Source organism: Colossoma macropomum, unplaced genomic scaffold (genome assembly GCF_904425465.1).
Source record: "Colossoma macropomum unplaced genomic scaffold, Colossoma_macropomum, whole genome shotgun sequence".
NCBI classification, from domain to species: Eukaryota; Metazoa; Chordata; class Actinopteri; order Characiformes; family Serrasalmidae; genus Colossoma; species Colossoma macropomum.
The window spans coordinates 8975897-8988090 of NW_023494794.1; the positions used below are offsets into that span (position 1 = coordinate 8975897).

At 37.3% G+C, this 12194-nt stretch overlaps 1 protein-coding gene across 1 annotated transcript; it reads left to right on the top strand.

The window, feature by feature from the left end:
• The first annotated feature begins 7257 nt into the window (after nt 1-7257).
• Nucleotides 7258-10439, top strand: LOC118815012 (cysteine-rich motor neuron 1 protein-like). Its single transcript, XM_036580941.1, has 3 exons — nt 7258-7562; nt 8306-8329; nt 9671-10439. Exons 1-3 carry the CDS (start codon nt 7286-7288, stop codon nt 9724-9726), a joined length of 357 nt encoding a protein of 118 aa, XP_036436834.1. The 5' UTR covers nt 7258-7285; the 3' UTR covers nt 9727-10439.
• Nucleotides 10440-12194: the final 1755 nt, after the last annotated feature.

Here is a 12194-nt window from a genome sequence, read left to right on the forward strand (position 1 = left end):
AACTCAAAAAAAAATTAGACATGATCCTAAGCCTAAGTGTGATGTTGTAGGGAATGACATTCATCAGATTGTTTAACAGTTTAAAATGGACAATCCATAAAGCAGTGGCTCCAGTCCTGGTCCTGGAGGATCTACTAGCCCCTCACATTTTAGTGTCCTTCCTGCTCCCAACACACCTGATCCAACAAATCTGCTCATTAACCAGGCCTTGCTGACTTGAAGTGGATGTTTTTTGGCAGGAAAACAGTAAAGTGTGCAGGGCAGGGGGTCCTCAAGGACCTGGGGTGGGAATCACTGCTATAGAGGATTCTCAAATTGTTAGTTTATTGGTCTACATATTGGTTAAAACACATCATATATTCTTTAATAAACCTGCAAATGTATTCATGTATACTTTAATTCATATTCATATATACTGAATGTATCTACTGTATCACTGTCTGAATACGGGCCAATAAGTGGGCTACTATTTTATTGTCCTCTATAACGTTCTGCAAAATAGCCTTTCTGATATAAAAGCTCTGATTGGCAGTTTGGTGTCTCACTTTCTGCTTTTTTTAAAAACACTACAGGATTAAAGAGTTTTGCACTAAAAAGACAAAAGAACGTAGATTTGAACGTAAGCTGCCAACTCTGCTCAGGTTTATGAGCTACTAAAATTTAGCTGGTTGCACAAAGTCAGTGCTTTACTACAGTCCCCAGCATGCACTGCAACATAATGTGTGCTCTGACACTCCTACCCCGACCACAGTCTATATAAGAGTGTTTACACCTCAGTTCTACACAATTCCACACCAGTTATATCACCAAACACACTAACTGCATTTCATCTGCAGTTCAACTAATATACACACCAAACGTCAGCTCAGCAGCTCAGACATTGAGCCCAAATCTTAATAAACCTGCAGCAAAGAAAGGATGCCGGGTGTCTAGTTTGAATATTTTATGTATTCATGTAATTGGGCCATTCTACAGAAACGTCTGTCCGTAGGAGTCACTGGTGTTACCGATCCTCATTGGTGTTACACATAAGAAAGGTAACATTTTTAATGAAAAATGCATTTTACAAAACGGCTGCTACAGAGCATCAAACCACATGTCGTCAATCATGGAATCTCCACTAAAATATGTAATTTAATCCATTTGTCTTCTATTTTTTCACAATTACCTAAGAATAAAGTCGGTCACACCAGTGACTTCAACTAAAAGCTTCATATGAAATCATGAGCTAAATGAGAAAATCTCTGATAACTGAAAGACACAGTGGACTGACCATGTGCTTTTCTTCATAGACCCTCAGAAAATAGGTAAAAGGAAGTCAAGTGATGTCATCAGTGTGATTTTTATTTCAAAATAAGAGAGTTTTTTGTTACGCAGTAACACCAGTGACACGACTGGGGACCACAACTTTCATTATATATTGTATAATATTTATTTGGCCTTTGTTTTCTTTATGTCTTTTAAATCATATATTTCATAGTCATGTATAGATTATTGCAGTTAAAATTGCAGAAACATGTTTTTTAACCTCAAAATATGGCCTCAGACTTTACACATGACTGTGGGGACGAGCTCTTCTGTGGTGCTTGGAATTCTAGATAATTCATTTAAAAACCAGTATTGCCAAACTGATGGATCAAGAAGATGTAATTATTAAAATAACTGATTGTTTTATTTTAAAATATAAATAAATTGTAACCCTAACATCTTTTTTTCAAGTGCAATATATATCTTACGTTATTGAACACAAAAATGGAAACAACACAGACAGGAATGAAGCCCTGAGTCTTAAGTTTTTCTACAGGGTCGTTTCAAAACCTGGTGGGAGACTCTGTTCAAGTCAACTGCGTTCAGACCAATAAGAGCAGCTCCATCAGTGCTCAGCTTGTGTGTGTGCTGACCTTATTATCATACAATACATAACACAGATTATTTTAAAAATATAACTAACACAGCTAACATTTACCTCTTTGTCAGTCAACAGATTCAAATAGCGATTAGATTAGCCGCAGCTCCGCTAACGTTACTGACTGTTCATTCAAAAAGTGCTGTTCAAATATTGTGCATGAGGCCCAGTTTGAACATCTGAAAAACTCCAACCAGCAGAGCAGAATAAACACAGATACAAATGATGGACGCTTTGAAAACACTACTTCATTGTAAAACACATGCATGTAGTTTACACGTGACCGGAATCATCACTGAAGTAAAGAAGTAAACAGCTGTTACTTCAGTGAAATAATGACTCAAATAAAACCAATGAAAAATACATGATGGTATCAGAATCATATCAGTATGCTTAAAGAACATGGTAACACTTTACATTAAGGGTCACTAATCAATCATTAATTATATAATAATCAACTATTAATTTCCCATTATTTAGTTATTAGTTAACTCTTCATTAAGCATTAGCTATTACTTAGTAATTGATTAAGCACTTATCAATTAGTAATTAATTACACTGTTAGGTCATAAGTTAGTTTGTCGTTAGTTCATGTCTTACTTACTCATTATCTGTGTACTAACTGCTGCTTATTACATTGTTAATTAACTAATAAGTATTTTTCTTCATATAAAGAAGTAACGTGATAACTTACTAGCACTTATGTGTTAATCCCGCTAATTATCTGTTACTTAACTTTCCATCACCTCCATATATTCAGTTGCTTCACTTTTCTCACTTTGGTTCTTGTTCATTAAAGATGCTTATGGTCACATCTGACCGTAAGATGAGCGCACACAAATTCACTGATAGTTTTGTTATTCATCACGTTCATCTTGGCCTATCTGTACTCATATCTGGTAGGAGTGCATGTAAATTTGGGCTGAAATGCTGGACATGTGGCTAATTAACCAAAACTATTATCAACATAATCTGTAATAGCAAAAATAAGAACAACAATAGAAAATATCAATAATACTAATTTGTGTGCATGACAGTCCAGTACAAAAGTGGATGTACTTACTTTACATGCACATTGATATAAACAAGTGCTGCAACTATTTCATGTTCCAATTAAAGACACATTACACTGTGCTTTTGTTTCATACTACTGACTCACAAACACAGCTTCGGTCACACACTGCAATAATACAGCGTTTATTTTAGGGAATTAACTACACTAAACAATCACTCTACTATGTTAACAACACTGAGTATTTTGTTTAATTTCACATTTTATTTTTTCCAGTTGTTTTCATTTTAATACTATTAAGTTTGGTCAGCAGGGGAGGAGTGCACTCACTGCTGGACATCAAACTCCACCCACGAGCACGGCCATTAGCTTTCATGCCAAACACTGCCGTTTTATTGGCTGGCTACTGAAACATCTGCATGAATTAGTGTTTGCTTCATGTAAATGATATGTAAATGAGGTGCTGGTCGGCTGGTTTCATGCACTGAAGCTGATTTATCATTTATGCTCAAATCTCCACTTGTTTCCACATCGTACAAAGTTGTTATGAATCAGACGCAGAGCAGTTCACGCGACTTTGATGATTAATGGCCATTAGATCTTTACATTTTGACCATTAATTACTTCTTAAATTCCTCTTAATCAACCATTAATTACTGCTTTTGTACACAAAAGCAGTAATTAATGGTTAAGTAAGAGGAATTTAATAAGTAATTAATGGTCAAAATCTAAAGATCTAATGGCCATGAGCCCTTTTCACAAAGAGTCGCGATTACGTCCGGATTAAGCATTAGCAGTGAACTATAATGCTCAAATACTGAGCTACAACAGACATATGTTAGTTTTCGTGCACTATCATGACAAAAGGAAGTGAATGGAAGCGCTGATTTAACTGTAAACACAGCTAAAATGCTGTGTGTGGTGCAGCCCTACTTACTGCTGCTGCAGCTGCTCACATCAAGCAGTGTCTCTGTAGTTGTACAACATGCCAGCGATTTCTGTAATATTTCTGTTTTCAAAAGAAATAAAAGTTCTTCTATGTAGTATGAATTTGGTAGACGTTGTTTAGCTGTAGCTAGCTAGCAACGCTAGAAGCCATTTCTAACTGTAGCTGTATTCCTAAAATAAGGAAGCTAGCTTTCTTTAGCTGCTGCCACCAGCCGGCTAATGTGGAGCAGGTTCTGTGACACATTTAGCTACAGGATGCAGCGACTTCTGACATAAAAACAAACAAAAACTTTTATATGTAAAGTCTATTTGATACACATCGTTTAAACTGCATTAGCTTACGGTAGGCTAGCAGGCTACAGTCGCTAATTAGCTAGCCTACCATTAGCAGTCTGAGGAGCACCAGCTTCATACGAGCATCAAACTTTAAAGCTAGCTGGCTAGCTATGTTAGCGATCTGCCAAACAGCATTATTCTTAGTTTCTTATAGTTTCATGGCATTTTTTGAAGCAGCACTTCAGAAAACATCCACCTTTCACTGCTCAATCAAAAACGCCACTCCTAGCTAACTTAACTTGTATGTTAGCATCGCGGTTCTGCTGTAACGTTTGAAAAAGCTGCTTTATGTTAGCCGGGCTAGTTTGATTAGCAGTAGCTTCTAGCCAGTATAGCTAGCTTAATATAAACAGTCTATAAAATTCATGCTACATATAAAAGCTCTTCTTTCTTTTGAAAACAGAAGATTACAGAAATCGCTGGCATGTTGTACAAAGACACAGAGACGGCTTGATGTGAAGCAGCTGCAGCAGAACTGCAGTAAAAACAACATACAGCATCTCAGCTCTGTTTACAGTTCAATCAGAGCTTCCGTCCACTTCTTACTCTCACTGTCACAACCGTGCGGGAAAACTAAAATACAGCTGCTGTAGCTCCGTGTTTGAGCGTTACAGTTCACTACTAAACACTCTGACAGCGCGTCTGCAGTAGCTATATGGAGAGGAAGTGAGTTTTACCCTGCTAACGCTTAAACCGGAAGTAATCACGAATCTTGTGAAAAAGGCCCATTAATCATCAAAGTCGCGTAAAAAAGAACACCTTTTTTGTCTTTTATAAGGTTTGAACTGCTCTGCGTCTGATTCATAACAACTTTGTACGATGTGGAAACAAGTGGAGATTTGAGCATAAATGATAAATCAGCTTCAGTGCATGAAACCAGCCGACCAGCACCTCATTTACATATCATTTACATGAAGCACACCCTAATTCATGGTGATGTTTCAGTAGCCAGCCAATAAAACGGCAGTGTTTGGCATGAAAGCTAATGGCCGTGCTCGTGGGTGGAGTTTGATGTCCAGCAGTGCACTCCTCCCCTGCTGACCAAACTTAATAGTATTAAAATGAAAACAACTGGAAAAAATAAAATGTGAAATAAAACAAAATACTCAGTGTTGTTAACATAGTAGAGTGATTGTTTAGTGTAGTTAATTCCCTAAAATAAACGCTGTATTATTGCAGTGTATGACCGAAGCTGTGTTTGTGAGTCAGTAGTATGAAACAAAAGCACAGTGTAATGTGTCTTTAAATGGAACATGAAATGTTGCAGCACTTGTTTATATCAATGTGCATGTAAAGTAAGTACATCCACTTTTGTACTGGACTGTCATGCACACAAATTAGTATTATTGATATTTTCTATTGTTGTTCTTATTTTTGCTATTACAGATTATGTTGATAATAGTTTTGGTTAATTAGCCACATGTCCAGCATTTCAGCCCAAATTTACATGCACTCCTACCAGATATGAGTACAGATATGCCAAGATGAACGTGATGAATAACAACCGTCCATGAATTTGTGCGCACTCATCTTATGGTCAGATGTGACCATAAGCATCTTTAATGAACAAGAACCAAAGTGAGAAAAGTGAAGCAACTGAATATATGGAGGTGATGGAAAGTTAATTAACAGATAATTAGCGGGATTAACACATAAGTGCTAGTAAGTTATCACGTTACTTCTTTATATGAAGAAAAATACTTATTAGTTAATTAACAATGTAATAAGCAGCAGTTAGTACACAGATAATGAGTAAGTAAGCCACAAACTAACGACAAACTAACTTATGACCTAACAGTGTACTTAATTACTAATTGATAAGTGCTTAATCAATTACTAAGTAATAGCTAATGCTTAATGAAGAGTTAACTAATAACTAAATAATGGGAAATTAATAGTTGATTATTATATAATTAATGATTGATTAGCGACCCTTAATGTAAAGTGTTACCAAGAACATTTACAAATATTTATTTATGTACATAGCACTTTTCTAAGTCAGGCTACAAAGTGCTTCACAGCAGAAAGATGAAAAGGTGTGTGTAGTGTAGTGGGTAACACCTCTGCCTTCTATGCTATAGACAGGGGTTCGATTCCCCCGTCTGGGTAAGCACCCTACACTGTACCGATAAGAGTCCTTGGGCAAGACTCCTAACACTACCTGTGTTATGATCAAGTTGTAAGTCTCTCTGGATAACAGCATCTACCAAATGCCATAAATGTATAGATAAAAATCCCTCAATTTAAAGTAATAAGCCTGTACGAGCTTTGTTACATGCACTGAGAAATTTAGTTCTGAATCCAAAATGATGCCCAAATTTCTAGCATAACGAAGCATCCTTGTGGCCAGTGAACCAAGCTCCTTCTTTAAGTTGCTAGCGACATTTTGAGGACCCAGAACCAGTACGTCTGTATTTCCCCTTATTTACTTTAAGGAAATCACAGGCCATCCAATCCTTAATAACTTGAATATATTCAGAAAGACTTTCTAATCTGCTGAAATCATTCCTCTTTACAGAGAGATAAAGCTGTGTATGGTTGGCGTAAAAAACAATATCTTAGAATTTCCCAAGGGGAGCATTTAAACGGAAACAAAATAGGACCAAGGATGGACTCTTGTGGGACCCCGCATGAAAGATCAGCACATGACAAACAAATATTGGCATTGGACAGATATGACCAATGTTCAGATTTGTACAGATGTTTGTGTGAAAAATATTGGATCTGAGCATCAGTCTGCAATTCCTATCAGTGCATCTCTAAAACAAAACAAACTTAAGTACACATGCAAAAAAGTAAATAAATAAATACAGATCTATCACAAATGTTAATAACTATGTATTTGAGAATGTGTATATATATATATATATATATATATATATATATATATATATATATGAATGGATGGAATTAGATGAAATGAATGGAAAGAGTTACTACCCACCTCTGCAAGTAAGCCTAGCCTTGGAAACATCCAGGCATAGTAAGAGGCAGAGTTTCAGGCGTGGCCACATAGCAGAACGTCACAGTAAGCAGAAAAGGAACCTGGCACAGTTACTCGTTCAGTTTACTGAGCCTCCACAATGTCCTCCCTGAAACTCACGCTCATCTCTCAGGTTCTGCTGCTGCTGCTGGTGGAGAACAGCTGGGCGCTTATATGTTTACCCTGTTCTGAATTTGAATGCCAGGAGCTGCTGTGTCCTGGTGGGAAAGTGTTGGGACCCTGTGGCTGCTGCTACGAGTGTGCCAAACAGAAGAAAGAGAGTTGCGGAGGCCCGTTCGGTACTGATGGGGAGTGCGACCTGGGGCTAAAGTGTGTGACCAGAGGACACTTCGGAGCCAATATAGGAGTGTGTGAAGGTCTGTATGGGCAGAGTATTTGTTTAATGTCTACAGCTCTGTAGAGACAGTGGCTCGTCCAGACTTCAGTTCCTCACTCTCATAACTTATGCATTAATTTGATATATTTACAGTATAATTCATTGTGTTTAATGGTTAATAAGCCTAAAAGGTGAATTCCACAGATGACTAAAATATCCTGCGTCATCAAGTCTTCAGAATGTAAACAGGGCCGTTCAGAGTGCTTTAGTGTGGCATGAGAAACTTATTGAGTCAGAATTGTTCACAGTGGTGGTGATGGGAACCAGACATCTGAAGAGTTTAATGAAAGCTCCCTCACAGAAAGTCATTACAAGAAATTGGCCGATTCCTGGGACACTGATTAGTATGATTTATGATAGTTTTGAGCAGGTTTTGGCCTGAAATGCATTTTTATAAACATGTTCATAGTGAAAAGGAACGTGTTGTGAGGCAAAATAGTCTCTGTAAAGAAAGTCTCTACAATGAACCATTTCACACCAAACCACTCTAAATGACTCTGTTTACATTCTAATGGTTTCATTATACAGACATTTTGAACAGTTAGTGGAAACAGGAATGATAGAGGTGAACTTCTTACCGTCTCCTATACACACAGTTAGTAAGAACATGACAGGATGCTCAATTCGTTGTGCAATAACTGTTTTCTTTTTGTATTTTTTGGGTGTTGTTCTTCAAATATGCCTATCATGCCGATTTCATCATCGTCCGGATTACAAATTCAGAAGAACAACTGTCAGATGATAATGGTGAGTTTGCAGTGAGTGTGACGGTGCAGTAATCTCTGATGGACACGCTTACGTGGTTTCTTGTAGACTGTATGACACACTTATCTATAAACATCTTAATGCCTGAATTTGTCCATGTTTATAGATAACAGTGTGTCATACAGTGTCAGAAACCATATAAGTGAGTCTATTAGAGATCACTTACACATGCAGTTAGCATGATGCTAGTTGGTCTACATAAGGCCTTGTTGGCGTTGTTGCATTGAGGACAAAAGTACAAAAGTACCAAAAAAAAAGAACGAATAAATAAAAAAATAAACAAATAAACAAACCCAAAAGTGAAAAAAACAACGCTATAAAGAAATTATTTATTTATGTATTTATTCTACATTTGTTTACGTATGTATTTATTTATTCATATTATATTTACCTGTTTCTATATTTCTATAGATATATACACCGATCAGGCATAACATTCTGACCACCTTCTTGTTTCTCCACTCATTGTCCATTTTATCAGCTCCACTTAATATATAGGTGCACTTTGTAGTTCTACAGTTACAGACTGTAGTCCATCTGTTTCTCTGCGTACTTTGTTAGCCCCCTTTTCCCCTGTTCTTCAGTGGTCAGGACCCCCATGGACCCTCACAGAGCAGGTACTATTTGGGTGGTGGATAATTCTCAGCACTGCAGTAACACTGACATGGTGGTGGTGTGTTAGTGTGTGTTGCGCTGGTCTGAGTGGATCAGACACAGCAGTGCTTCTGGAGTTTTTAAGCACCTCAGTGTCACTGCTGGACTGAGAATAGTCACCAACCAAAAATATCCAGCCAACAGCGTCCTGTGGGCAGCGTCCTGTGACCACTGATGAAGGACTAGAGGATGAGCTATCGTCTCTGACTTTACATCTACAAGGTGGGCCGACAAGGTAGGAGTGTCTAATGAGTGGACAGTGAGTGGACACAGTGTTTAAAAACTCCAGTATGCTAATGAGGAAGGCCAAACCTACACACTATTGGTTAATCCCCACCGCCCAAAGTTTTATTACACACTTCAATAACCTAAGAAAAGCTCAATTTTTATTCCACGCATTTTTTAATTAATTTATTTATTTATTATTTTGGCACATATACATCCCTCATATCGTAGCTCTTAAAGCAGCTCATTACAGACCCCAAACATGTCTCAACTTGGCTGAATCTGTTGCTTTAAAGCAGCCAAAAGAACCAACTGGCATCAAAATTGAAAAAATGCTTTGTCTAATTTGTTCATGTTTTAGCAGGTTTATCACAGAAAAGACTTAATTATCCTGAATTATTAGTCAGAATGTGCTTACTGTGTGTGAACTTGTGTGTTATAAAGAGTTCATTGAGTTACTGAAGGCCAGGCTGACACGCAGAGGAGGAAACCATGACTGAGGAGAGCCGACACAATGGGAAGAAGATGAAGAGGAATTCGATTATTACTAAAGATTCTCTCCATATGAGCACTTGTCCTTCTATTGGTCAATAGTCCACCATAGATCTTCTGTAGATGCTCACCTTGTCTTGTCTTGTAACAGATTCTTTGAAATCAAAACCTAAATTTAATGCTGAAACTAACTTCCCCCCAAAATTAAATACGATCCTAAGCCTAAGTGTGATGTTGTAGGGAATGACGTTTGCCAGACTGTTTAACAGTTTAAAGTGGACAATCCATAAAGCAGTGGCTCCAGTCCTGGTCCTGGAGGATCTACTAGCCCCTCACATTTTAGTGTCCTTCCTGCTCCCAACACACCTGATCCAACAAATCCGCTCATTAACCAGGCCTTGCTGACTTGAAGTGGATGTTTTTTGGCAGGAAAACAGTAAAGTGTGCAGGGCAGGGGGTCCTCAAGGACCTGGGGTGGGAATCACTGCTACAGAGGATTCTCAAATTGTTAGTTTATTAGTCTACATATTGGTTAAAACACATCATATATTCTTTAATAAACCTGCAAATGTATTAATGTATACTTTAATTCATATTCATATATACTGAATGTATCTACTGTATCACTGTCTGAATACGGGCCAATAAGTGGGCTACTATTGTATTGTCCTCTATAACGTTCTGCAAAATAGCCTTTCTGATATAAAAGCTCTGATTGGCAGTTTGGTGTCTCACTTTCTGCTTTTTTAAAAAACACTACAGAATTAAAGAGTTTTGCACTAAAAAGACATAAGAACGTAGATTTGAACGTAAGCTGCCAACTCTGCTCAGGTTTACGAGCTACTAAAATTTAGCTGGTTGCACAAAGTCAGTGCTTTACTACAGTCCCCAGCATGCACTGCAACATAATGTGTGCTCTGACACTCCTACCCCGACCACAGTCTATATAAGAGTGTTTACACCTCAGTTCTACACAATTCCACACCAGTTATATCACCAAACACACTAACTGCATTTCATCTGCAGTTCAACTAATATACACACCAAACGTCAGCTCAGCAGCTCAGACATTGAGCCCAAGTCTTAATAAACCTGCAGCAAAGAAAGGATGCCGGGTGTCTAGTTTGAATATTGTATGTATTCATGTAATCGGGCCATTCTACAGAAACGTCTATCCATAGGAGTCACTGGTGTTACCAACCCTCATTGGTGTTACACATAAGAAAGGTAACACCAGAGACATTTTTAATGAAAAATGCATTTTACAAAACGGCTGCTACAGAGCATCAAACCACATGTCGTCAATCATGGAATCTCCACTACAACATGTAATTTAATCCATTTGTCTTCTATTTTTTCACAATTACCTAAGAATAAAGTCGGTCACACCAGTGACTTCAACTAAAAGCTTCATATGAAATCATGAGCTAAATGAGAAAATCTCTGATAACTGAAAGACACAGTGGACTGACCATGTGTTTTTCTTCATAGACCCTCAGAAAATAGGTAAAAGGAAGTCAAGTGATGTCATCAGTGTGATTTTTATTTCAAAATAAGAGATTTTTGTTATGCAGTAACACCAGTGACACGACTGGGGACCACAACTTTCATTATATATTGTATAATATTTATTTGGCCTTTGTTTTCTTTATGTCTTTTAAATCATATATTTCATAGTCATGTATAGATTATTGCAGTTAAAATTGCAGAAACATGTTTTTTAACCTCAAAATATGGCCTCAGCCTTTACACATGACTGTGGGGACGAGCTCTTCTGTGGTGCTTGGAATTCTAGATAATTCATTTAAAAAGCAATATTGCCAAACTGATGGATCAAGAAGATGTAATTATTAAAATAACTGATTGTTTTATTTTAAAATATAAATAAATTGTAACCCTATCATCTTTTTTTCAAGTGCAATATATATCTAAACGTTAGGAACACAAAAATGGAAAAACAACACAGACAGGAATGAAGCCCTGAGTCTTAAGTTTTTCTACAGGGTCGTTTCAAAACCTGGTAGGTGACTCAGTTCAAGTCAACTGCATTCAGACCAATAAGAGCAGCTCCATCAGTGCTCAGCTTGTGTGTGATGCTGACCTTATTATCATACAATACATAACACAGATTATTTTAAAAATATAACTAACACAGCTAACATTTACCTCTTTGTCAGTCAACAGATTCAAATAGCGATTAGATTAGCCGCAGCTCCGCTAACGTTACTGACTGTTCATTCAAAAAGTGCTGTTCAAATATTGTGCATGAGGCCCAGTTTGAACATCTGAAAAACTCCAACCAGCAGAGCAGAATAAACACAGATATAAATGATGGACGCTTTGAAAACACTACTTCATTGTAAAACACATGCATGTAGTTTACACGTGACCGGAATCATCACTGAAGTAAAGAAGTAAACAGTTGTTACTTCAGTGAAATAATGACACAAATAAAACCAATGAAAAATACATAATG

Bases quoted from the DNA above. Each gene is read 5' to 3' on its own strand.
- LOC118815012 (XM_036580941.1), top strand. From the start codon at position 7,286: ATGTCCTCCCTGAAACTCACGCTCATCTCTCAGGTTCTGCTGCTGCTG. The intron at 7,563-8,305 runs GTCTGTATGGGC...TTACAAATTCAG, and splicing joins CAATATAGGAGTGTGTGAAG to AAGAACAACTGTCAGATGAT. The intron at 8,330-9,670 runs GTGAGTTTGCAG...TGTGTTATAAAG, and splicing joins ACAACTGTCAGATGATAATG to AGTTCATTGAGTTACTGAAG.